Source organism: Marmota flaviventris, chromosome 6 (assembly GCF_047511675.1).
Source record: "Marmota flaviventris isolate mMarFla1 chromosome 6, mMarFla1.hap1, whole genome shotgun sequence".
Taxonomy (NCBI): Eukaryota; Metazoa; Chordata; class Mammalia; order Rodentia; family Sciuridae; genus Marmota; species Marmota flaviventris.
Window position 1 is genome coordinate 112,376,559 of NC_092503.1, and position 27,305 is coordinate 112,403,863.

The 27,305-nt window shown below is 52.2% G+C and overlaps 1 protein-coding gene across 5 annotated transcripts in view; it reads right to left on the minus strand.

Annotated features, from left to right (window-relative positions):
* Positions 1–27,085, minus strand: part of Foxp4 (forkhead box P4) — a 50,674-nt gene extending 23,589 nt beyond the window's left edge. For 3 of the 5 annotated variants that reach the window (XM_027943636.3, XM_027943635.3, XM_027943633.3), the window contains exons 1-2: positions 26,997–27,084; positions 7,965–8,184 (exon numbers count right to left, since the gene is read on the minus strand). In XM_027943636.3, the coding sequence (XP_027799437.1) occupies positions 7,965–8,168 (204 nt within the window). In that variant the 5' untranslated portion in view covers positions 8,169–8,184; positions 26,997–27,084. Of the gene's footprint in view, positions 1–7,964; positions 8,185–26,996 lie in introns of all 5 variants that reach the window. The other 2 variants (XM_027943632.3, XM_027943631.3) reach the window with 1 other exon arrangement.
* Positions 27,086–27,305: the final 220 nt, after the last annotated feature.

A 27,305-nucleotide genomic window follows, 5' to 3' on the forward strand; every position in this document is an offset into this window, starting at 1 on the left:
AGGGGCCTCTGTGACCCCACAGAGTCCAGAGAGGTCTTGGCATTTGCTCTCCCCGAGTCTTGTGCACTGTCGAGCTCTCTGGTGTGGAGGGGAGGGGAAGCTCTGGGAGGGGACCAAGGAAGGAATCCCCAGGCACAAGGTGGGCTCAGTGTCCGTCTCCTGGGAACTAGAGGCGCCCGAACACAGTCCTGGTGGGAAAGGCATTCAGAAGCCCACACTGGGGTAGGCCATGGGGCACACTTGAAGAGAGGGAAAGAGGGAGGGAGGCTGAGGGCAGAGAGGAAAACTAGAAGCCGTTTGGCCCCTTAAACTTCATCTTCTTCCTTTCACGCCTTGGACTGAAAATCAAATTCCTAGCTCTGTGGTCTGGGAGCTCAAGGTCCGTTTTCCTCAAGGGGAAGCCGCTCCATCCATGCAGTGCCCGGACCCTGGTCCCGGCTCCACCGTACAGAGTGACCTTGGCTGAGTCACATTAGTTCTGTGAAGCTCAGTTCCTCCTCCTGTGAAACGGGGTCAATGCCACACTGACTTCAGAGTTGCTGTGAGGCCCACACGGGACAGTGCACACGGAAGGCTTGGCACAGCACGGGGCACCCAGTGGGTCCTGGGTGAATTAACTATTGTTACTAATTTTTCTTTTACCAGGCAGCTCCTGGTCACTTGCCCAGTACCACCCAGAAGGCCTTCTCACCAAATCCTCTTCCGGCAGCCCCCACAGCCTAAGAACTGTCTCCTTAATGAAGCCGCACTCTCCTCCCCCATTCCCATTCCCAAGTCATTAGCAGGATCTCCACGATGAGGAACAAATGGCTTGTGATGGATGGAACCCGGGGCAGTGGGGTCTCTCACCTCCAGGAGGAGACCACCTCCCCATTTCTATAGCTGAGGATCTGGGTTGGGAGGTGGGAGGAAGGCTCCTTGTCCCCAAGGAAGTCGGGTGCAGGGCTGTTACCAGTCCTTTCACCAGTCTGGAGGGTGCCAGGTCCCCTCTGGGGTCCCCCGCCTTATTCTCTGTGTGCCTGGGAGAATGGGAATGTGCTGACTGGGGAGACGAGATAGAAAGGGCTGTCACAAATGCGGCCCCATTGAGCTGCAGGTACAGAGGGCATCCAAGCCGGTGTCCTTCAAATTACTGGTCATGACCCCATGGCGGGTCATAATATCAATTTAGTGTGTCAAAAAATAGAAATGCCACACACACACACACACACACATTTATATTTATACTGATCTAGTTCACTTTATAAATGAGACTATGGAGATCCAGGGAGAGACAGTGACGTGCCCAGAGGGACACAGTTGCAAAAGCAGAACCTGAATAGACAACAGAGGAGGCTCTGCACAGCAACAAGAGCCAGGAGCTGGCCAGCAGGAAGGAATAAGGCCCTGCTAGCCAGGGGGCTAATGTGGATTGTGGTGAGAGGCGGCCAAAGCAAAACCCAAAAGCTGTGTCTCTGGTACATTTTGGCATGATTGGGATTCAGTCATATCCAAGTTATTGTGATAATGGAATTTTCTCTGGGGTAAGCTGAATTTAGGAGAAGCGGGGACTAGAAGCATTTCTGGCTCCCTCATCCTATCTCAAACCTGAAGAGCACTCCCAGGAAAGCCCCGGCCTCTACCCAGGATGATTCACCACCCATAGACCAATAATTCAAGTAGTCATGGCACCCCGGAGGCCTCTGCAGTGCCGCACTGAGGGGCTTACCTCCTAAGGCACTGATGCGGACACTCGACAAAGACGAGAACAAACCGCATGCCAACGTTGGCCTCACGGGAGGGCGACGGTGGGCTACCTCAGGTGAGTGGCCAGGGAGGTCTCTGAGGAGACCCTTGGCAGCAGCAGGAGGCAGCCATGTCCAGGGGAGAGGATTCAAGGTGGAATTCAGACAGTACGAGGGCCCCAAGGTAGGAAAAACTTGGTGCATTATGAACTAAAAAGGCCAGTGTGGCTGAGCAGCGCAGCCTGAGGCAAAGCCCCAGAAGTGCGCAAGGCCAGGTTCCACAGGGACAATGATAGATCTGTTTTTTTTAATTTCCTTCTACACTTGAGGAGAAAAAAAATCAGTGGAGGATTTTGAGCAGAAAGTGATACAATCTTGGAGGACAGATACCTAGCCCACTTGAGTAAACAGCAGGTACCTAATAAGCACTGCCTGATTTGAAATGAGCACCCACCCTTCAACATGCAACTCCCCAGGGATCAGAAGGTGGATGAAAGGGGTATAGGGAGAAGGGGTTGGAGGTCAGTGGCCACAACCACTGAGGGAACTGACCAGGGGAGACACAAGTTCTTGACCAGCCAAGCTTTGTCCTCCAACACAGAAACATAAAAATGAAATTACACAGAGAAGAGGGGGGGCAAGGAAGGTTGGGGAGAAGAGACCATAAAACCCCCGAAGTGATTCTACACTTTTTTCCCTTGGAGAGAAAAAAAAAAAAAAAAGCTTTTTGGAAAAGGCTGTAAATTTTTTTTACACCAACCTCGTAAAAATGACATCGGCACATTCTCAAATTAGAACCATTAAAATGAAAACCAGCAAGGCACAGACACAGACGGGCCCACGTGGGTGGGGGACACATGCAGGGTCCCCGATGCTGGCTTCAGGACCCAGCCCCGCATCTGTTAGGAAGGCGCCTCTCTCCACAAGGAACTGGCCCTCTGGCCTCAGAAAGATGAGAGTTAGCAAATGAAACGCGGTCCAGAGAAGGACCACCGTCCTTTGCAGGGCTCCTCTATCCCCCCCCTTTCTAGAGCTACCGCTCCTAAATGCTGGAGGGCTGGGGATGGTGGCAACGGGGCCTCAACAACTTCCAGTGACAGCATCCACCTGCCCAACCTCAACCAGCGGAAGCCAGTTTCACCAGGTGCTGAGAGGCAGGGCCAGGGGCTAGGGACTGTGCGCACTGGCAAGGAATGAAGTCACAAAGCTGAGGCGGTGGTTGAGGGGTAGTAGCGGGCAGGGGCTTTCCTCCTCCTTGGAGATGCTTGGAGATGTCTCCAGATACACAGCTTGCTCTATCTGTGGACACCGCTGAAACAGAAGCAGGTCTATGGCAAGGCCTGCTAAGTGAGTACCCTGGACACTGCCGGGGACTCTAAGGTGGCATTAGAGTAAAAGCATGTACTCCTCCTCCAGGAGAAAACCCAGCTCACCTACTGAGGGCTCCAGGCTGAGTCCTGACCTGATAGGGTGGCCTTGGGTACAGCCCTCCCCACTTTAATCCTCATAAACCCTACACCCTCAGCAGAAACATTCACCCACCTTCCCCACATTCTTCTTCATCCCCAAAATTCTTATCAGGAGGAACAAGAATTCTGCAACAAAATGGGGTGAGGAGCTGGGCACGGTGGCACATGTCTATAATCCCAGCTACTTGGGAGGCTGAGGCAGGAGGATCACAAGTTCAGGCTAGCCTGGGCAACTTAGTGAAACCCTGTCTCAATAAAAAAATAAAAAGGGATGGGGCTCAAAGGTAGAGCTCTTGCTTAGCATGTGCAAGGCCCGGGTTCAATCCCCAACACTGCAAACAAGGGGGGCAGGGAAGCAGCTCAGTGGTAAAGCTCCCTGGGTTCCATCCTCAGGGAGGTGAAGTAGGGAGGGGGAAGGAGAGAGAGGCAGGCAGAGGCCTCAGCAACTCAAGGAGGAGGGAGGTAGGAGGCTCTCCAGCTGGGAGACTGGGCTGGCTTCTTGTAGTCCCAAGAAAGCAGGGGCCAGGAGACCCCTCTCCTAGACCAGGGCTCTTTCCTCTGCACGTGTGGTACACAATGCCCTCCTGGGGCAAACGTTAGGGTGGCCTTTGGTAGAGTAGTCCAGGAAGAGTACAAGCAGCATCTCTGACACACCCTCCCTCAGTCCCCGCACCTCTCACCTGCCCTGCTCACAAGGCTTCCAGGCCGGCCGAGGTGAGGTTTCTGTGCACTTCCCAGCAGCCAGCATGAATGTGAACAGGCGCCAAGTCTCTAAGTGCCTCCTCTGAGGAGCTCAGACCCCAAACCTCCCTCCATAACCCAGCACAGCAAGGGGCTCTGTCTGCAGAAGGACAAGAAGCCAGAAGGTGCAGGGCCAAAGGCAGAATCTGAAGCATGAGGCTGGGAGTCTTGAAAGTCCCAATGCTGGACCAGACAGACTACAGACAACTGTTGACAGCACATGCATTGTGGGGAGGGGCTGACTTCCCTCTGGAACCTCCCTTCCCATCGGATCCCCCTAAAGTAGCTTGAGCAGAGGAGACCAGATGGAGGAGGAAAGTCTCTTCCATTCTTCTTCTCCCCTCCCCCTACTCCCCGCCCCCCCCCCATTTCTTTAGAGGGGGGTACGTTAAAAGCCCATTAATGTGTAGAGCCCCCCAACCCTTTTGAATCTCCTCACAGGATGTGAACAGGGTGGGATTTGGCCTAGTTGCCACGGCAACTGCAGTGGGAGTTCCCAGACGCTAGGCAACCCTCCCATGACCCTCCCTGACCTGTCACCCCCGCAACCCATGGACAATGGGAATGCGCTCCGGAGGCCCAGGCAGCCTTTCAGCCAGCCGCCAGCAGCTCTGCCGGCCCCACCAGGCCTGCCGGCTCAGCCGTCCGGGCCCCAAGTCCAGCCCTCCTGGGCCAATGTGCCCTGACCAGTCTCCAAGACCTCCCCAGGTCCTCTCCTTCCCAAAATCTGGTGCACACCTCTTCCAGCTCTCACTGTCCCCCATCAGAGAGCCCAAAGGGTATCTGTGGGGTTCCCTGGGCTGGCCCCCACACACTGGGAACATTTTCATATAGGTGATATCAGATGAATATAAATCATAAGGGCAACTTTTAAAGAAAAAATATCATATGGGGTACAGATGCAGAAGAGGGGGCAACAGGATATTTGCCTTGATGAAAGAGGGGGCTTATGTATCCCTTATGTCCCTCTAGTCTGGGGTACTCTGCAGTAGCAGCTGGGGATCAGCAACTCTTCAAGGCACTGCTTGCTGAATGACTTCCAGCTCCAAGGCCTGCAGTCCCCCAGCACCACCTTCTCGGGGTAGTAGGTCCATGCGGGATTGAGTCTACACACTTGGTGAAAGCCCCCGGGATAGAGTGAAGCTGGTTTGGTTCTGTCACTCACCAATAAGGGGGCCGGGAATGGTGAAATGGGGCAGCTGGCCAGGGACCCTCTGTGTAGCCAGACCTGGCCTGGCAGGCGTGCCGGGTCACCCCCAGCCTCTGTTTAAATAAGCTCCCAGCCTGCTGGTTGCATGGAAACCAAGCGCCTGCTCTTGTTCTGAAGTGACGTGGCTGCCCTCTTTAGTGCTGTTTGTTTCAGCCTAAAGTCTTGTCACCAGCCTGACTTCTGACTCTATGTGTGTGTGTGTGTGTGTGTGTGTGTGTGTGTGAGAGAGAGAGAGAGAGAGAGAGAGAGAGAAAGAGAGAGAGAGAGAGAGAAACTCATTACTCCCAAAGGCCAGGATTGCATTTCTGGTGTGTTTACCCAGAGCAGAGGGACAGGGAACAACACACAGACAAAGGGAGAGGGCCTTGGAGACCCAAGAGGGGCACAAAAAGGAGGACAGGGCCAGCACATGATCCTCCGACCCACTCGCTCAACACTCTGCCTCTGGAGTTCGTGTGGATACCAGAATAGCCATTTAGGGTGCCCGGCTGGGAACATTTATGTCGGGAATGACACCCTCTTACCTTCCTCACCAACACACATCTGTTTTAGCCCCAGAACCTCCTCTCTCCACCTCCTGCACAGGCCTGGGATACAAGGTGTAGCTGCTGCCTTTGTCACCTGGACAAGTCAGTGTCTACCTCAGGCTGCCTCATCTGAAGTGGGATTTAATGACACAGTGTGCACGACAGTTGGCCTCCAAGAGGGAGGAGGAACCCAGGGGCCATCTTTAGCTCCACAGATCAGTGTTACTGGAGCACCAGGAAGGGGTGACCCTTGAAGCTCCCCCCAAAGTAGCATTCATCTATGGTGGTGGGGGGGTGGAAGAATGGCCCACAGACTATTTCATTTTTAATTGTAAACCTTGTAATTTTAATTTTGCAGGGTTCTTTTTAGAGTTTGGAGCCAACAAAACCTTTTTTAAGTCTCAAATATTTTCCTTAGCCCTGGGCACTCCGCCCATAGTGAGCCCAAATGGATAAAACAGTCCTCCTGCCTCCAAATCCCCACCCGAGTTTATTTGTGAAACCGATATAGGATTTTCCAGGACATTGGGATATTCCCCAAAACAAACAGGAATAACTGGAATGTGGAATATAGATGGTAAAACATGGCAATGCAGAACCCAGAAACCTGATCAGTACAGACGGTCCCGCCTCTCCCCACCCCAAACATCTCTCCAGTTGAGAGACCTGGGCTCATGCTTCATTCCAAGTATCTTTTTTTTTTTAAAAAAAAGAAAGTTTTGTTATCTCCCCCAACTTTTTTATAGCTTTGTTCTAATGGAGGTGCAGGAGGGGAAGGGCTAGTCATACAAAATGGGTGGCCTCGAGGACTTCTGGTGGGGTGTGTTTCCTTATTATTTTGATAAAGGGTCTGGTTTTTCCCTTTGACTTTCTGTATCCAGCAGAAGGCACTGTGACCCTGAGGGTCTCTTCCCCAGAGAACCTGCATAGGGAGGCTTGGGAGATGCCGGCAGACACCCAAGGACCATCTCCCCAGGGACAAAAGGCCCTTCCCACTCCAGTCTCTGTTGGCAAGAGGACGTCATTTTTTAAAGTCCTCGATTTGTTCACATCCATGAGTAGTGTGAGAGAGGTTTCACACCCCAATAGCATCTGATCCTAAACCAGCACACTGGATGCCCAATAGGCCAGGGCTCAGGGAGGCCCATGATTTGTGGTGCCTTTGGTAAGGAGTGGGCTGGCACCTAACCCAGGCTTTTTCCATTCCTGCTTTAGAACTTACTGACCAGCTTAGAGCAGTTGTGGGGCCTGGGTTGGTGCTGCTTCTAGTCTAACCTCTGGCTCTGAAAAGTATGGTGGGAAAGGGCTCCTTAGGGGTTATTAGGAGACAGGGAGAGCCCTGGAGCCGGTTGTGAAGGCACAGCAGGTACACAGCAGAGGCAGAGCTGGGATGTTGGGCAGGGACAGGCATCCAAAGACCCTGATTTTCCATGTTCCCAGAAGAGCCCCCAAGGGCCAGTGCCACCAACAGTGATTTGAGGAGCACAGTCAAATAAGAAGAGAATCCCGAGGCCAGGGCTGGCTGGGCGGGTTCTCCTGAACTTGTCAAGCATGATTTTTCCTTTTTGACTCCAGGTGGGGCTGAGACCTGGGGGGCCCTGCTCTGTCATCACCCAACCAGGTTCCCCACCCTAGTGCCTCTTGATCCTCAGGCAGGCTAGCCTTGAACTCCTGAACCCTGCACTTAAAGGTAGGAAAATGGTCACAGAAGAGGAAAGGGGCACACAGAGGGTTGCCAGTCTGAGCCCTAAAAATAGAGGCCTGCCTTTGCCTCCCTCTCTTGGCCTCTTCTTGGTGGCTTTGGCCCCTGGTGCCTCAAAGTTTAATCTCTTCACAGCTTGGATCAGAGATCCAGGCAGACTTGGAGGCGGGGAATGTTTTATAATACAAATAAAGTGAAGATACCCCTGTGTGCACAGCACCCCCCGCCCAGATACACACACACACCCCTGCTAATTTAGCCAGTTTGCCAGGAATGCGCAGGCGCAAGCAGAGAGTGAGGCAACCACCCACTCAAAACAGACTCCGAAGCCTACTGCCCAGCGTCTGTCTGTCCTTATGTCATTCCTGGGACTGTTCCAAGCTCTTTAGACTCAGGCTCCAATACCACTTCTCTCTTTCCCTGGGGATGGCTGGCTCCCCAAGGCTTACAGTGGCCACCAGAAGGAGAGGCGCAGGAGTCCCTGGAGGTGTACCTTCTCAAGAATGTTAAAATGAGGTTGACTGGTGGGCGCAGCAGCCCAGTGGCCCTCAGGGAGTGGGAGAGACCTCGGGGAGGGGCGCGGGCTCCTACCTGTTGCTGCTGGAAGTGCAGAAGCTCCGCAGGGCTCATCTCGCCATTGCTGTCAGCGCCGGCCGCGGCGTCCCTACCCGCTCCGCCTGCAGCGGTGCCTGCGGCCCCGGCCCCGCCGCCATCGGCCTGCCCAGAGAGGCTGCCCACGCCGTTCTGACCAGACGGAGCCGACCTGATTGTCTCTGAGGCGGATTCCACCATCATGTCGCTCTAGCAGGACCTGAAGGAGGAGAGACACGGGGGAGGGGCTGAGGCTCCAGGCTAGACGGGCAGGGCGGGTCCTACCCAGGGCGGCCACCAAAATGCCCCAAATACAATCGCCATCGTCACAGAACCCCCCATTTCCCCTCACCCTGGGCCTGGGTGCCCTCAGGTTCTGAACTTCCATCCTCAACTTCCCCAAAGGCCACCCCTGGGACCCTCTCCTGCAGGTGTGGCCCTTCTGGTGCTACCCCTCCCTTAGGCCTAGGTAAGGGACAGATCCAGACAAGCTGAGGCCTCCATTTGCTCCCCTTCCTCACATTCCCACACTTCCCAGGCACCTCCCGCAGGGAGGGGAGGGGAGACAACGCCTTGCCACGCCCCTCGGGGCCTTAAACCAGCTCTGGCCTCTCCCTTCAGGTCAGGAAAGGGTGGGGCAAGAGTTGGGGGTCTAGCTGGAAAGGGTGTTCCCACAACAAAAGGCAGGCGAGCTATTCATTCGCTGGGACCCCATTGGTATCCCCGCCCCCACACCTGTAGAGGACTTGGTGTTAGTTCCCCTCTAGAGAGGAAGTTCCCTCAGGGCAGGACCTGCCTCCCCAGCACACTGAGGTCCTAATCAATATTTTTTGTTTTACAGTAAAGATGGCTTCCATCCACCCAGCCCCTCCAAGGAGGCAGGCACTCAACAAATGCAGGAGTCTGCAGTGAAAGAAGCCCTGGGTTCTCATTCCATCTCCTATTCTAAGTCCCTCAGCCCAGCACAGAGCCCCAAGTAGACACTCAAAACTAACTACAGCCCATGATTCCTCCTTGAGAGAACTGCAGGAGAGGGCTGGGGGGGGGGGGGGGGGGGCGGGGCAGTTCAGCGGTTGAGCACTTGCCTAGCACGCAGGAGGCTCTATATTAGATCCCCAGCACCTCCAAAACAAACAAACAGAAAACTGCAGGAGATAGTTATTATCACACTAATTTACAGATGGAAAATATGATGCTAGGTCTGTAGCTCGGGGATAGAACACTTAGCATGATTGAGGCTCTGGGTTCCACAATCAACACCCCACAGAAATGGGGGGGGGAGGTAGCTCTGTGGTAGATTACATGCTTAAAGTGCATGAGGCTATGGGTTTGATCCCTTGTCCCAAATAAATAAATAAGAAACTGAGGGTTCAGAGAGTTAAGTGCCTCACACAAAACAAAGAATCTGATTCCCTGATCAGACAAGGCTTTTAAGAAGTAGCTGAAACTCCTCCTACCCCAGAAAAAGAAGACAGGACTGGGATAATCAAAGGTAGTGAGAAGGAAGAGGCCTGAGCTCCCTTCCAGGAGTCATGGAGGTTCCAACGTCCCATGGGCTCATACACAGACTGCAATGAAGATGGGGAACATTAGTGTGCAAAACTGTCCTCTAATTCCCAATACTCCCCCTAAAGCCATAGCACCTTGAGAGGAACATGGATTTCAGTCAAACAGAACATGGATGGCATCCACCACAGATTATTAATGCATCTCAAACTCCCTAAATCTCAGTTTCCTTGTCTGTTAAAGTATTTAATCCCGACCTCCTACAGTTCTTTGGGGAGTAAATAAACCAGTGTTTTATTTCCTTCCTCTACCAATGCACCTGGTAGAGGAAGCATCCTTTATGGACCAACCCCTTCTCCACCTACCCTAACTGTAAAAAGCAAAGACCCAGGTTCAGAGAGGTCAATGACTTGGCCCAAATCACAGAGTTAAGGGGTAAAAGCCACATGAGCATCCAGCAAAGTCCATGGAAGCCAGCCAATGTTCTTCCTTCTCTTGACCCCTGTTGGCCCAGGCCAATGCCCATAACCACATGGTCTCCTGGACCCAACGGGAGGGTGAGGGTCTCACAGGTAACTGGTAAGAAACTGTAGGAAGAGGAGAGAATACTTTCCTAGTTCCTCCGCCAAGGTGGCTGATTTCAAGAGCTTCCCTTCTTACCCCCAAATTCTTGCCTTTCTTCCAGGGAAGAACCTTCTCTCACTCCAATGGACCACTTACTCTTTTTATCCTGCTAGGAGCAGAGAGGGGAGGAGTGTGGACTGGGAGAGGACAAGAGAACTGAAAGCGGATCAAGGGTCCATGGGGAGGCATACCACTGTTCCCTGTGTCCCTTTCCCAATGGTCTGTGTGGCCTCTCTTGTCCACCCCCATGCTACTAGAGTGCCCATGTTTGAATTTTTCTGTATGTTCCCAAGGACTTACTTCCCAACCCCTAGCTTCCACTCCCACCCCTGGGTTCTGAGAGGGTCTGGGCCAGGGGTGAAGGCAAGAATGGGGGTGATGGTTTGGAAGAGATTAAGCACTAGGTCTCAAGCCTTAATGGCCGTGTCAGCCTGAGGCCTAGTGGCTGCCAAATGATGGATGGGGTGGACGCCATCCTCCACCCACCACAGCACAGGGCGCCAGTCCCCTCCCCTGAAACCACCCACCCTAGTAGCCTACAGAAGCAACTTCCCCCACACTCAAGCCAGGCCTCAGCTCAAAGAGGGGGAAGGGAAGACAGCAGGGGCCTACTCTGCTCTCCATCTCCCACTCCCCCAGCCCTGGCCTTGCTGGGGGTGGAGAGCAGCTGCCTGCCCTGAATCCAAGTCTGGCTGCTCTGAGATCTGAGAACTCCTGGGCCCCAGGGGACAAAGACCAGAGCCTCAGGGATGTGTGTGCACACAGGATAAAGCAAAGAGAATCTGGCAGTTACTTCCCCGGGGTAAGGGAGAGTGTCCCCTTCTAACATTTAAGAGCACCATAAAGTTGTAGATCAGACAGCAAGTTTAGAAAAAAGGAAGAAAAAAAAAGAAGTATCCCTTTCTTTCCTGTCTTTTCATGGGGGGGATATAGAGCGACACCCACTGAACAACATAATTGCTGCAATGTGGCGTGTAATAATAGCTATTCAAGGGCCGATCATTCATATTAAACAGGGTGAAGCAAGCCTCTCATTTGCATGCTTGAGATTATATGCATTTGAAAAGTCATTTCCGCAGGGTGTATGAATGGCATTAATTCCCATGTGGCAAGCTCTGCCCCCTCCAGGGGCCTTCGCCCTGCTGACACACAGCCCTATACCTCCTTCCATGCTCCCACCCACCCACTAACACCCGCCCCCCAAACCTGCATGGCAGGCACTCCCAGGCCGCCTGAGAATCCTCACCTGTTCCCTGGGACACTTGCCCTCCAAGGCTGAGCACACCAGCAGCTTCCTTCATCCCTCTGCCTCTCCACAGGGTGTTGCAATAGGACCAGGGTGTTTCCTGCACTGTGGGTGAGCAGATGCTGGGTGCCTGGGGCCCAGGCAGTTAGGGATGGGTGCTGGGGGCAGCCCTTGGTATCAATGCCCTGTAACTACAAGGGAGTGGGGAAGACAGTCAGTGCCCATGAGAGCCTGGACTCTAGCAGGGGCCTTGTGTCAAGAACCTGGCTCAGCCACAGTCAGCTGTGAGTCTTTTGCCTTTTCTTGGGGTCTCACCTTCAATACACCCCTCCATGTAGAGAAGTTTTCTTCTGATTTGGAAACTCCAGTAGCAAAACCTCCTGGTCCAGCATGTGGACATGAAGCCACAGTATTTCAGTGGCTGCTGGGAGCCACTGAGGACTCACTGCTGGAATCCCTTTGCCAAAGGACCCCACCCAGTGTAGACCTGAGCTGCCAGCTCTGGGACTGGAGATGCACATTCCAAGAGCACCTCCTCCCTAAAGTCCCACCTCCAGCCTCCATACACCCCTACCCTCCCACAACACTCCTCCTCATCACCCCTTTCCCAGCCAGGAGCAGCTGAACACCTGCAGGAAAGGGCAGAAGCTCTGAGAATTGGACCACCTGTTTTCAAGGCCCAACTGTGGGACCTTATTAGAGTCACGGCCTCTTGCCCAGTCACTGGGCTGCTTTCTCCCTCCATACAAGAAGGGGGATCAGAGATCTTTTTAGGATTGACTAAAACTGGGGCTCTCATCCTCACCCAACACTTCCCAGACCCCTCTCCCACCATATGATGGGGGCAATGGAGGCCAAGTACTTTGGGGGTGGTCTAGGACTTCCATCTAGGATTCTGATACGACACATGGGCAGGTCCTAGTCTCTCCTCTCTCAGGGTTCTCTTTGGGGGAGCCGGGGCATGCTTGAGATTATATGGGTCCGGGCGTCAGCAGACGCTGTGGGAAGGAAGGAAGCTGGGTCAAAGCCGCAGCCGCCTCTTCCGCTCTGGGGGGGCTCTGTGGCTGTCGGGGGCTCCCACTTCCCCTGATGCTGGGGCTCTTCTAAGGACCAAGGCAGGCCTTCGAACTCTCCAGGTCCACCCCGTCCCCTCCCTGGCCGGAAGTGACGAGATCCACCTACCTGAGACTAAAGCGGGCACCCAAGGCCTGGGGTGCTTGGAGGGGGAGAGGAAGAAAGACTGGGGAGCCCCACACGTGGAGAAACCTTTTGTGCCTTTTCGCGGGTCCATATGGCATAGGGAATATTAATTACCGTAGCTTTTTAATTAACAATCATTTAATCTGAGCCGTAACATTTGCCACGACACCCTGCGCCTTGCCGCGAACCGGCGCCGCCAACTCATCAATTAATTTTTATTGACGTTTTCTTCCCCAAACAGGCACAATACCAGGGTTTTCCAATTAACACCTCCGCGATCTCTAATTAGCGCAATTAACAGAGTGATGGATGCCCGGGGTTTACCCAAGAGGGAGGGAGTGGCGGGGCAGCCCCCAGCGCTCTCCCGGGGGGCGCGTCCACTGGGCACAGACGTGCACGCGAGCAGCTGGAGAAGGAACGCATCCCCAGCTCTTAAGGAAGCACACCGTTGCGGGTGTGACCACAGCTCACCTGTCCACAGAGCCAAGGTGGTAGCTGGAGTTGGGTCATTGCTAGAATAAGAATAAGAATAAGAAGCCAGTTTCCAGCCCTATGGAAACCTATAATCTAGCCCAGGAGAGAGTAGAATTTGTCCTCCGCTGGTAGCCTGACACTAGAAGTAGGGAAACCCGCATCTAGCCCAAGCCTTATCACCAACTTGCTGAGTGACTTGGGTAAGTTAATTCTCCACTTTCTTCTGTATAATGGGAATAACTAGACTAGAGATAGCTATTTATTTATTTATTTGGTACTATGGATTGAACCCAGGGGCACTCAACCACTGAGCTACATCCCCAGCCCTAATTTGTATTTTATTTAGGGATTGGGTCTCACTGAGTTGCTCAGCACCTCACTTTTGCTGAGGCTGGCTTTGAACTCGTGATCCTCCTGCCTTAACCTCCGGAGCCACTAGGACTACCGGAGTGCACCAATGCCACCGTGCCCGGCTAGAGATGGCTGTTTATAACTTATAATTCCAAGTACTAGGAAGAAGCATATTGCAATAAATAAAAGGCAGATAAATTTAAGATATAACAGAGTAAAAGGAGGGGAGAATAATGGATCCCAAATTGTAGTCACAGAATCACCTTGGAGAGCTGCTCCCCCCCACCTTGCTCACTAACGCAGAATTTCTAATTCAATAGGCCTGGAGTGGGGCTGAGAATTTGTATTTCTAAAAAGTTCCCAGAAGATGCTTAGAGCTGCTGTCTGAGGCAGCAGGTCTCCACTGATGAACCCTGGCTCTAGTTATGATGTTCCTGATGACCAAAATTAGGGATGGATCTCCCAGGGCCATTCATTCATGTGTATTTAGGGCCAGATTAAACTAAGCCCCAGAGATCTACCTTCAGGAAACTCAAGCGTGGTCCCCACTGAATAAGCAACTGCAGGAGTGTCCTAGATGCTTTAAGAGCCATGTGTAAAAGAATCAGCAAGGGTAGAAGGTAATAATGGGGGACCCACCCCTTGCCTTTTCCCAGGTAAATCTTTTTTAAAGTTTAGCCACTAGGAGTCTCTCCCTCAGTGGTTTCTTTGGGAGTGTACTCCCCTAGCAATGACCCTTTATTCATTCATTGGTTCAACAAGTATTTAAACACACACAGTCTTCTCCAGGAGCAGAACAGGACACTGGCCCTGATCTTGTCAAGCTTATGTTCCCATAATGGGAGGCAAACAATAAATAAGGATACAAAAATTAACTAAGCTTGAATAAAATACATTCTGTCCAGTATGAGTGCAGGGAAGGAAAGGGCCTTCTCTTTTGAGGAAATAGCATTTACGATTAGGTAGGAAGAATAAGTAGGCATTGGCCAGGCATCATGTACACTGGATGAAGGGGAAACAGCACATACAGGTTTTTTAGCTTTGTTTTGTTTTGTTACAGGGGATTGAACTCAGAGGTGTTTTACCACTGTGTAACATCTCCAGCCCTTTTTATTTTTTAATCTTTGAGAAAGGATCTCCCTAAATTGCTGAGGCTGGTCTTGCACATGTGGTCCTCCTGCCTCAGCCTCCAAAATTGCTGTGATTATAGGTGTGTGCCACCAACCCTGCCTAGTGCAAAGGCCTTTATTTTTTTAAAAAAAAAAAGGTCACCAGTTTCAGACTTTTCCAGAACTAACAGTCTTTGAAATGACTAACAGTCTTTGAAATTTGTAGATGATATATAAAGACAGACATGTGGGTACCTCATAGAAAGACCCTGAGGGACACCTTATTTTTTCCTTTCTTTTCTAGCCTTTTTTTTTTTTAAAAAAAAAACTATACTATCAGATCTTCCTTATGTCAGAGAACATAAAGCACAGGGCTTTTCAGAGCCAGAAGTACTGGCCCTACAAGTAACTGAAGGATGCCTCTCAATAGGGAAGGCCCAGGGAAGCCCTCCCGCATGTAGCTCTGACCTCCCACTGGCTTCAGGCAGCCACTGTGGGCCTTGGCCTCACACACAGCCAACCACTCATTTGCCATCCTACCTGCTAACTCTGACCTCTGATTACCTTAGTGATATTAAGCAATGAAGTTACCAGTCTGTCTGTTTTTGTTTTTTTTTTTATCTGTAATATGGGACTAATACCAAGAAAATTTCCCTCCAGGAATGCTGTGGTATCAGGTAAGACACACTGCATGAAGAAGACAATCAGACAAGGGTAGTTACTTAGTTATGGGGCCCAAAATTCCTGTTGCAACACAACTCTGAGTGGGCTGGGGTTTAAAAATTCACCCCAGGGGCTGGAGTTGTGGCTCAGCGCTTGTCTAGCATGTGCAAGGCCCTGGGTTCGATCCTCAGCACCACATAAAAATAAAATAAAGGTTTTGTGTCCAACTACTACTAAAATATATATATATATATATTTAAATTCACCCCAGTCCTTGGATCAGCACTACAAAAAAGCAAGGCAGGACCTACGGGTTAGATTGTCCACATGGGGCTGGGGAACATAGCTTAGTGGTAGAGCCCTGCCTAGCATTGTGCAAGGCTGTGGGTTGATCCCCTCCATGTAGAGTAGGGGGACTGTAGCTCTAAAATGGGTCCTAAAACCAGAACTGGGTGATGCACTGCAAAACCCTCCAGCACTATGTGGCTGATCATGCTAGCAGTCTTTCTACTCAGCACATGGCACTGAGTTCCAAAACAATCTCAACTCCTCTTGGGGCAGGAACTTAGCTCTGTGGTACAGCACTTGTCTAGAATGTGAGAGGCCCTGGGTTAAAGCCCCAGTACCAAAACCAAACAACAACCCCTCTCCAAGCCCCTGCCCTCCCTCTGAGACTACTATGTGAGTCAGAGGCTGGCATCCTCTGCTCCCCTCCCCCACACTGGAACCTGAGTGTTGGGTCTGGAAACTACCCACCCCAACTCTAGGGAGCATTCAAGGCCAATTCTTGGCACAAAACTTCAGAGCTGGAGGGGCTTAGTACAAGTGGTAGGGCAAGGAGATGCTAGTCTAAAACACAGCAACACAGCCTTTAATTTGGAAGGTGTCCTGTGCTTCCTGCTCCAGGTTCTCTCCAAGTCTCAAATAACGTTATTTTCCAATCTTAAAAAAGACATCTTGGTGGGACTTCTGATGTGTGTGGAGTGGGGCAGGTAGGCAGGTAAAAGGAAAAAAAAAAAAAAAGAAGAGTACTCTACCACCCAGAGAACTGGCCTTGGGGGGTGACCCTTCCAGTCAATCCACTTTCACTCTCTTTTGGAATACAAATGCTTAAAAGTGAAATTGGGTAATCGGTACCTGGTCTGAATTTTCCTATTTTTCCACTCACCACTTACTATCATAAGCATTTCCACATGACATAAAATATTTTAAGCAACAGTTTTTAATGGTCACATAGTTGCTTGAGTGGCTGCATGTTCCAGAATTTATGTAGCCAATCCCCTAGAGTTTGATATCTAGGCTGTTACCTTTTTTTTTTTTTTTTTTTTTGGCATAAGAGATTGAATCCAGGGGTACTTAACCCCTGAGCCACATCCCCAGCCCTTTTTAATGTTTTGTTTAGAGACAAGGTCTCACTGAGTTGCTTAGGGCCTTGCTAAGTTACTGAAGCTGGCTTTGAACTAGTGATCCCCCTGCTTCAGACTCTCGAGCCTCTGGGACTATAGGCATGCGCCACCGCACCCGGCTACATATTTTTAAAAAATATTTTTTAAGTTGTATATGGACACAATTCTTTTACTTTTATGTGGTGCTGAGGATAGAACCCAGTGCCTTACACATTGCTAGGTAAGTGCTCTATCACTGAGCTATAACTCCAGCCCTATCGGCTACATATTTTTAAAGTTTTTTTTTAATTTTAATTTTTTTTAAGTTGTAGATGGACACGATACCTTTATTTTATTTATTTATTTTTTCAGTGCTGAGGATCAAATTCAGTGCCTCACGTGTGCCAGGCAAGTGCTCTACCACTGAGCCACAACTCCAGCCTCTATTTTTAAGGTCCTCGATTTCTCTCTAGGTTATTCTTTTGCTGTTGTTTTTAGTTATACATGACAGTAGGGTATATTTTGGCATATCTTTTCTTGATATCCTTGATAGCCATAAAATCTGTACTAATTTTACCATCCAGTGGCAATGAGACCATTATCTCAGAAGACTCACAAACCCTCAACTTTTTGGTTTTCCCGCTATTCTCCTCAGTTCCTCCCCAGAGATTCTCAGATCTGCATAAGGCGTTCAAAATCAAACACTACAGACCCCGAGGAGCCTGTGTGAGCTCCCCGGGTTCACAGCTGGGCAGGGTCTTCACCTGTAACTGATGTGGGGCGCAGCAGTCACTATGGTCTCTGTAAATGGAGGTGAATAAGACATGCTTCTGGGGGACTTACATATTGGTGGAAGGAGGAGACAGAGGCAAACAATGGGGCAGGTAAGCAGACCTTCTAATGCAGCAGAATCACCTAGGGAGCCTTAGAAAGAAACCATTCTTAGGTCCCACTATAGGTCAGTTAAATTGCTCCCTGGGGAGAAGGACTCAGGCTTGAGTATCCCACAAAGCTTTTTCAAGTATTCTAAATTTCAAGTGTAGGGTTGAGAAGCTCTGCTCTATACAACACATACATACAATCTTACAAAGGTTATGCACTGGGGGTGATGAGAACCTGGATGGAGTGGGGTGCTTAGGGTCTTGCTAACAGCTTCCTGGAGGAGGTGACTTCTGGGCTATCATAAGGCAAGAGCAGGCTCAGAGCACAATTTGTGATTGGGAGGGGAGGGGCTGGGCAGCATTGGAGATGGAACCCAGGGCCTCACACGTGCTCGGCAAGTGCTCTACCCCTGAGCCACATCCCCAGGCCTTGTGTCTTATTCTTAATAACACCCACTGCACTCAGAGTCCCTGAAAGCCCTTCCCTGTACTCTGTCCCTTCTCCCTCCCACACAATCCTCTGCTCACTTTGACAGAGGAAGGAACCACTCGTCAAAGATGCCAAGTGACTTGACAAGGTCACCTGGCTGCTACGTGGCTGAGTCAAGGACCAGGACTCTTCCCTGCATCCCACCTCAGAGCCGGCAAGGCCCAGAGCACAGTCGCTCTGGCATTTCTGGGGATTCTGAACCTCTCCTCACCACCTCTCCTACCAATTTACCTTTTACTGGCTCCAGCCCTGAAACGTTCCCACCAGGCCCTGGCAAAGAGGCCAGGCTCAGCTCTCCCTCCTACCACCGTGACCAAAAGGAAGAATTAACAATGAAAAAGAGGGAGAACCAAAGATCCCACTCCATCTCATTAAGAAAGTAAACATAAGAGCCATCTAAGTGTCTAATTAAGCTTCTAATTAGTCCCTGCTTGTTACTAATGCAAATTAGATTACTCCGCTTAACTACAGCATGTCCACAACACCCTTGTTAATTGCGGCCTTTTGAAATTAAATTACTCCCTAATTAGCATATCAAAGCCATTGATTCGGAGCTGGGAAAGATGAGGGCAAGAGGAGCCGAATGCCAAGTTTGGTTAATCAGAGATGGCTAATTAAATAGTGACGTCTTACGTGGGGGGCCTGCTGGTTAAGTAGTAGGGGCAACCCACTCAGGGCCTGAACGGCCACCTGGAGCCTGGTTCTGGTAGTGGCCTTTGACACCAGGGCCTCCTATGGGCATAGGAGGGGCTTCAGTGGGCTTGCAACAGACCACTGGGTCTGGCCCTTGCTTAGCCTCTGGCTGCTGTCTAGCCTTGCCCCTGGCACGCCCTGGCCCCTCTTCATCTCCCTAGATGATTTCTAGGCATGGCATTCACAGAAATCTTGGGCATCAATTCACGGGTATCCAAAGCACAACCACATTTGAATATGCAAAGCTTCAGCAGCATCCTTCCACTTCTCTCTGTGTCAAGATGGGTTCCAAAGGGGGACTATTCCTCCCAACAACACATAAGAAATTAAGTATGGGGGACAGATAACCTTCATAGAGGGGCTCACCTGCCAGGGGTGCACTGGTTTCAGCTTAGAACAGGCCCCTAGAGACACAAGACCTTATAATTACCTCTGTGGTATAAAGTAAGGAAAAAGAATTATCCACCACCATCAGTTTTAGTTTTGGGGGTTTTTGTTTTGGGTTTATTTATTTATTTATTTTTAGTACCAGGGATAGAACCCAGGGGCACCATTAAGCCATGTCCCCAAAACTTTTTTATATCATTTTTATAATTTAAAATTTTTTATAGTTATAAATGGACAGTGTGCCTTTGTTTTATTTATTTTTTTATGTGGTGCTACGGATTGAATCCAGTGCCTCATACATGCTAGGCAAGCGCTCTGCCACTGAGCTACAGCCCAGCCTTCATATATATATATATATATATATATATATATATTTTTTTTTTTTTTTTTTTAATTGAGAGACAGGGTCTCCCTCAGTTGCTTAGGGCCCACCTAAGTTGTTGAAGCTGGCTTTGAACTCCCAATCCTCCTGCTTCAGCCTCCTGAGCCGCCTGGATTTCAGGGATGCATCACCACGCCCAGCTGCCACCATTAGTTTGTAAGCAGCAGTGTGGAAATTAGGTTTGGGTCCTTATTGGTCTTCTCTAAGCCCTTGCTGTAAAGAGTCTTTTGGACTCTCCCCTCCTAGATTTTCCTTGAATAATATTGAGACTGGCAAGTCCCCTTGTCAAAGTTGCTAACCAAAATGCCCTCTGGGGCTAGGCGGGTCACCAGCAGGGCAGGTGAGAAGCAGCTTTCACTCATTCCCAGTCCCTCCTTACCCACACAGAAATATGGGCTCAGTGTTGGCTGTGTTTGGGTTTGGGTTGTGCAAAAGAAGCCCCAGTAGGGATACCTACGAAAATTTACTACAGCATTGAGCTGTGTTGGGCATCAGAAAACCTCAGCAGAGGTGAAGTTATCCAATTTGTGACCACAGTCCTTCAGGCCAGCATTCCCAACAGAAGGTCCCAGTTAACTGTGTGACCTTATGTAAGTCACATCCCCTCTCTGGGCCTAGATCCTTCACCTATCAAATGAGAACAGGAATTCTCAAGATCTGGTGAATCTCTCAGGGATGGTGAGGATTAGAACAAGGAGGGCTGTGAAACTAACTGCAAAGCACAGTTTCTTGTCAGTCTGGTGACCACCTAGTTCTACGCACTACAAACCCCTCCCAGATTTCCTAATGGGGATACTTTCTAGAAACTTCTTACTCGGTCTTCCATGCAAAGAGCAGAGCCAGGGCTTCCAAGTGTCCTTAAGAATGCTGAGGGCTAGTTACTGCAGGCGCCTGGCTATTGGGAAGCTAGGAAGTACCACACCTCTCTCCTCTGCCCTACATTTAATGGACCAGCCCTGGCAAAGGAGTGGAGGGTCCCTAACTGGTTCTTTCTCTGTCCCTCTCTCCCCAGCTAGAGTACAGGCTGTCCCCAGCCTTCCCTCCCCCAGTCCCCCACTCCAAGTTCATCACCAGTAGCCCCTGGAGCACTCAGGGTCAGGGCCAGGGCCAAATTCCCAAAGGGTGAGATTTTGTTTATTTAAGGAGAGATCAAACAGGGACCAGAGGAAAGGAAGTCCCCATGCTCCCACCTCAAAAATAGTGAATCCCAAACAGTACTCAGCCCACAGGTAGCCACACAGGCCAAATTGAGCAAAGGGGTCTAAAGCAATTTTCTTTTAGAAAGTAAGTGAAATTAAAAGCAAAGCAGAAAAAGGGAAATGGGGGAGGGGAAGGCTGTCCTGGTGTGAGGGGGAGGGGGGATGGCAGCACACAAGGGCCAAGCTGCAGCCCGCCTAGCACAGCTCTCTCTCCCAAGGAGATTCAATTAATTGATAACAAGAGGCATCAAATTAATTTCTGGAGGATGTGAGATTCTGATGAAGGGAAATCTCGTAGATGGGGATCAGGCAGGAGGGGGCGGGCCGCACCCCTTTTAATCAGGCTCAGCTACTTAATTGGCGAGGAGGAGACTTCCATGGGTCATAGGGTTCCCTGCCCTGAGCTCCACATGTCACCCCTTTGGAAAAGACCCGGGAGGCAGTGGGTTCCTGTCGCTGTCAGAACAAAGAGGGTGCCCAGCTTTGGCAAGCTGAGGCCAGGCAGAGGGGGCTGCGGGTGTCCCTCACCAATTGTATAGTACAAATCTGGGGCCCACTGGGAAGACAAGGTTGTGCCTAAGGCCAGAGAGCGAGGTCGGATCTTGGTAGCAGTGCCTTACTGGGTTCCTATGGTATATGTGTGCAAGTCTGGATCCCGTTTAGAACCCAGACCCATCAAGTCATTCCTGAACTCAGGCATGTAGCACAGAACTATGGGTGGCACTCCCTGCAGCTGAAAAACATAGTCCACGCTGTGCAAGACCCCTGCGGACCCCCAGGCCCTGGTCCCAGCCAGCCCGTGTGCCAGTCATTTTATCAGCATTCAACAAGGGCCAAAAACATATCTCAGCTCAGATCTCAACACCTCTAAGAGTGTCCAGAGCTCAGAGCAGTGCTCCCGGAGGGCTAACCTGAAGTAGTGCCTCAGCTGGGAAGAAGAGCAGGCAGCCCTGGCTTGCTGGGGAACCCCCCAGGCTTCTCTGGAGGAGGGCTTCTCCCAGTGGGCTGCAGCACTTCAACACACCCCTGACCTTTGGAGTGCCTCCTGTTCCCATCTAGAGATGGGGAAGCCTGGAGAGCCTTGGAGGTTTGCTCCCCAAGTGACCCCTCCTGGGTTTCCCACAAATCTTGATGTTCCATCTCCCTCCAAAATTCTCCCCAGCAGCACCTTTTTCTTCCAGGATGCAGACAAGAATCTGCCCAAGGAACACCTGAAGGCAAGGAGGAAGTCCACTGCAGCCCACTTTTGGAGCAAATTCTTTAGTTCTGGGGCTCCTTGAAATGTGGGCTTCCAGAAATGAATGGAAAGCCAGAAATCAAATCCCAGGGATCCTGCTCAGACCTGCCCCAGGGAGGAAAACAAAAAACAAAACCCCCATACCTGCCCCCCCCCAACTTTCCCCTCCTACTGTGGGGCTCTTCCAAGGTCTGTGCCACTGGTACATGTGTCCTGTCAGGACCCAGGCCTGCCTTCTGTGGTCAGGACCCATGCAAAAGGTCCACACTCCCACACTTGCTCCATTCGGATTTTTACAAGTTACAAGCGAGCCTCCTCTTACTTTACCTCTTCTCTGTCCTTGCACTTAGTAGGCACTCCACACTATCTGTACAGTGGAGTCGAGAGTCTTGTCTCTCTTCCCTGAGCTGCCCTGCCCTCAAGTGGTCATCATTTTGCCCTCTCCTTTCCTGCCAGTCAGAATTCTAGGTCACTTCCATGCCTACCAGCCCTGCCTACCTTGGAGAAATGTCAAGAGGGTCTTTACATAAGTCTTTAGTGTCTGGAAAAACCCTCTTGACCCCACCTCCATTCACATGGAAGCCCAGGTGAGATGCCAGCAGAACCAATTTAGGGTGGGAAAGGAAACAACATTTACCTCTATCTTGCACCATCAATAGACCCCACCCACCCTGGGGCCTCAGGGCGCAAAGGAAGAGGCCCAGGAGGTGGGCCGAACAGCTGGGATTGGCAGGAAAAAAGAAAGATGCAGGGGCTTCAATGGAAGGGAAGCTGAGAAAAACAAAAAGACCCTGGCCTGGGTTGGTGGGGGCAGCCCTGGAAGCAGGGATCAAGGCAAGGGAGGGCTCTGGCCAGGCCCTGCCAGCTCTGACCACGCACCAGAGTGACTCCATGGCCCCTCAACTTGTAGCCCTAGGCAGACTGTACCTTTTGTGCAGAAGCTCCTGCTTCCCAGTCAGCATGCCTGAGCCCAGGAGCAGCATCTAACAAGACCACTGCAGCCGCAGCCACAGCCACAAAGTGCAGACATAAATTTTGGAGGACAGAAGAAAGAGGGTTCCTACTGTGATCCCGTTTGGGCAGAACCAGCAGTGAGTGCAAGTGTGCATTTCCATGGAAAATCCCAGAAGGCAAAACTGAAGAAAGCCAACTTCAGGCTCAGGGGATGTTTCTTTTTGCCTCTTAAAGGTGATCCCTTCAGCACTAGGTCCCAAATTGGTCTGAAACTTGCTGCCAAATGTCTTCTATAAGGATGTGAGAGGTATGGTTTCCAAATACGAGAAATCTCCCTTTTTAGAGAGAGGGTACTGATCATTTTTTTCCTCCTTCATGTTCTGGGAAATTTTCATTTATACTTTTATCCTGAGCATCTTAGTAGTACCTGGGAGACATTCCAAGGTGCTAGGGTGGGGGGCATCAGATTGTATACCCAAGTCCTCCTCTAAAGGGAAGACAGGGAGTGAAGGTACAGCCTTCATACTAGAGGGAAGAGAGGAGACCAAGACTAGCTTGTGGAGGAGGGGAGGAGGCAGGGGGAATGACCGCCCCTCCATCCCTTCCCCATAGCAGAGGCTCAAGCCATGCTGGTTTATACTAGGGTCAGGAGCCCCACACTTGGTCTCAGCTCTGCTACTGAGTAGCTGTGTAACCTCAGTCAAGTTGTCTCTTCTCTCTGGGCTTCTTTTTCCAGCCTATAAAATAAATTTTAATACTCCAGTGTTTCCAGTATTCAGTCCAATAAGTGGCCTGGCAGTGCTGGTAAACTAACAATTTTTAAAAGCCATCCCCGGATTGGCACTACCAGGCACCAGGCACCATGCTAGGAACTTTACCTCTCATTCAACTCCCAAGCTGACTCTCTACATTGGGTATTACTGACCTACTTTACAACCTAAGAAAATTGAGGTTCGAGGAGCTTAATTAAGTTCCCCAGAGTCCCATCTCTATTGCCAAGTTCCACTCTGACACATGTTCTACCCTGGGGAGGCCCGTGTTCCTTGCTCTGGGTTCCAGAGTTCTGGAACTAAGTCTGAGGAAGTCATCCCAGCCCATGGAGCCCAGAGTCCTGACCAAAATAGTCCCGAGGCTGCCTTGGCCTGGGCAACTGGGATGGGGCAAGATCCAGGGAAGGGAAACTGGGAAAAACCCTTTTTTTTTTTTTTTTTTTGGAAAGAAATAATTATTTCACATAGTTCTATCTATAGGAAAGGTAAAGACATTGCACCTGCTTGGGAGGAGGGTGTAGGGGTTGTACTGCCCCAGCGGTAGTGACAGGAAACCGCCAAGTCCCAGCTCTTAGTGGGAAGGCTAAGGGTTAAGATGTAGGGAGGAGAGGACAGCTGTGGAGCAGGGAAGGCTTCTGGAGATGTCCCGCCCCTGTCCCTTCCCTCCCCTCACATCTCAAACCCCTTCTCTGAAACACCCACTGCTCCCATCTATCAGAATCTCCTGTCCCAACACTGTGAGGTCCAGAGAGCAGACCCCAGCCTTTATCACGTAGGTACCCCAATACCCAGCCTGGGACCTACCCAAACAGAGTAGGGGCACAGCAAATACTGGGGAATTACTGGATAAAAGAACACCCCCCCCCCAAGTTGTCCTGCTTCCCTCCCCTCGGGAAGAGGTGTGTTTGGAGTAGGGGCCCAGCAGGATACACACATTCCAGGCAAGAAGGGACCTACCTGCCGACTGCCAGAAAGGAGGCTTCTGGCCAAAGGCAGAGAAAGGGGGGTGGGGGTGTCTAGGTAGAAGGAACTTTGCAAGTTGAGCCCAGCCTCAGCTATTCTTCAGCTCTGGTGTCAGGCCTTTCCCTTCCCAGGGCTCAGGGGCTTCCCAACTCCAGAACTCCTGAGAACCCTGCCCAGGCCTGGGAGAACAGAAAACTCCCCGCCAGGGGCCCAGGGTTAGGCTGCTAGAACAGAAGGTTCCAGTGGTCTCCCCACCTTAGCACCAAGGATACGATGAGTGTCTAAGGAACCAGGAGTACAGATTGGGAGACTGGGGAGGGGGCACTGATAGCACCACCTCCTCCCCATGCCATCTTGCATTGACTAGAGTGGAAATCACACTACATAGGGATCTCCCCTGTGCACTGTCCTTAGAGCAACTCAGATCTAAAGGCACCGCGGGAGCCAGCAAGCCATCTAGGTGCCCACCACAAAGTCCTTGTGCCCTCCCTGCAGCCACCAGGTGACAAATAACCTCAGAACCCCAAGGGGCAAAAAAAGTTTCTCAAGTTAAAAAAAAAAAAGGCTTTAGACTTCCCCACAGCGGTTTTCCGCGGGGGCGAGCAGAGGTTGTCTGAGGCCGGTGGCTCCCCTTCAGACAGCTCCTCTCAGTTCGGGTTGTGTTGGAGGAGCAGAGGAAGGGGGCTCCAAATGCCTGTGACCCAAGGCACGGAGGCCAAGGGGCCGATCTGCCCTGGTTCTCTCCGGAAAGTGAGCTTGGGGTCCGGAAAGCTGGGCGGTGAGACCGCTCAGACCCTCCCACAGCCACCGACGACCGTACAGATCATTCCGCTGCTCTTCCTTCGGGGACACAGAAGGGGGCCCTTGATTTAACCACCGCAATTGCCCCTCAAATTGCGCTCCCCGAGGCCCTCAACACCTAACATTTGGGTCTGGGACAAATCCAGGCGAGTGCTCTGAGGCAGGGTGAAGATGCTGAAGTTCAGATAAAATCCCGCATTGGCCAAACGCTCCTGGGCTTTCTCCGGAACTGTAGCTTCAGTTTGGGGTTTGCGCCTCTGGGTCCCCCGCCCCTCTCCCCAGCTCAGGGCGCCACGGTCTGCCAGAGGGGAGACCCAGAAGTGCTGGGGTGCTTCTCATGCGATGATCTCCAGATGCCTTCAATCCCAGGTGCCGAGTAAGCGAGGAAATATCCAGGCGGGGTTGGCACGAGAGGTCGGGGGTGCAAAAGGAGGAGCGGGGCGATCTCTTAGCTCAGGGCCCCATACCCTTTTCCTCCCAGCCTATAACGTCGGGATGGGATGTGGGTGTGTTCACGAGGTCGCCCCAGTTGGGGGAAGAGAGGTAATCCACCGCCGTCAGGGCTCTGCCTCAGAATCCGCATCCCGCGAAATTACACGATCCTTTACTCAGGTGGCCACCGAGACCCCAGGTCTCTCTCAGGGCACCCTGCATTCTAGAGCCAAGGGCTCTGCTCTGGCGCAGCCCAAGGAAGTTTGTTTGGCGTTGAAGCGGAGCGCGATGCTGGAGCGCCGCCGGGGTGGCCGCGGGTCAGAGAGGTGTTGGGGGAAGGAAAGGGGTTGTTCACGGGGGACCTAAGAGTCCTCAGTCTGGGAGGCATGGTCCTGCTTGGTCACTCTAGGACCCTCTTCCCTGGTGGGCTTCCCCCCACCCCACTACGTGGTGGGGTGGTAGCTTCCCCAAAGCGGGTGAATAGAGGTATCCGCCAGATCGGTCCCCCACCCTGTGGCTCAGGCGCACAAAAATCACAGAGGCCATTTCCAGACGCTCTCAAGTCCCCAAGAAGTTTTCCGCTCTGTCTCTGAGCTCAATGAGGGATGGGGGAAAGAGGGTTGATTGGTCTCAGAACTTCCGAGGTGCGACCTAAGCAAGACAAGTTCCCCTTCACCCAGGGCGATGCGGCGTGTGGGACTGTAGTACCCCCCGCCCCAGTCCCTCTGCCTCTGGCCTATCTTGGAGAGTCCCGAGACTGGAAATGGGGGAGCCCACTTCACTACTTCCCTTCCCAGCTCAGGAAAGTCCGGGCCGGGAAGTATTCTTTGTCTGACTCGGGGAGGGGGGGTCGCGCCCCCTAACACCCCATTCCCAGCGGCGAGGCCCGGAGGGGGCGGAGCCCAGAATCCTGGGGGAGGGGCGGGCCTCAGTGGCCTCTCCAGCCACCCACCCCTGGCCGGCCCCCGCTGCCCGCCACCGCAATCCCCCCCCCCGCCACCGCGCAGTAGCCCCCACCTGTTCCCAAGGCAGCTCCGGCCCGCTGGGGCCCGAGCCGGGGGCGGGGTCTCGCGGCTCCCCGGGTCAGTGCACTACGGCCGGCCCCGGCTTGAACAAAGTGCGCCGGCCAGGGCCCGACTCCTCCCGGCGCCCGGCGCGTCTCCGGCGGGCAGTTTGCAAACACAAAGTGAGCCAGTGAGCAGGCGAGAGAGTGCGCGAGCTAGGGAGTTGGTCTGGTCACCGGCCCAGCCCCCACCCGCTTCCCCGGGCCGGACCCGCCACCTACCTGTCCGGCCCGGCCGCTCCGTGCGGGCTCCGGCCCGTCAGCCCGCGCAGGGCATGGGGCTCGCTCGGGTCGCAGCCCGGGCCCGCCGCCGCCCGCCGGGGCTGCTCCTCCGCGCCGCCCCGCGCCGCGCAGCTCTCGGGCGTCCTCCCTGCGCGCCGCGCCGACCGCCGCGCGCCTTAGCCCCGCCGGGGCATCGCACTTTGTGGGGAGCTCGGCTCGCTCCGGCTCTGCTCCTCCTTCTCGGTCCTCCCGCGACGTTCGTTAGATCGCTCCGGCTCCCGGGCTCCGGGACCCCGGCGTCCCCGCCCC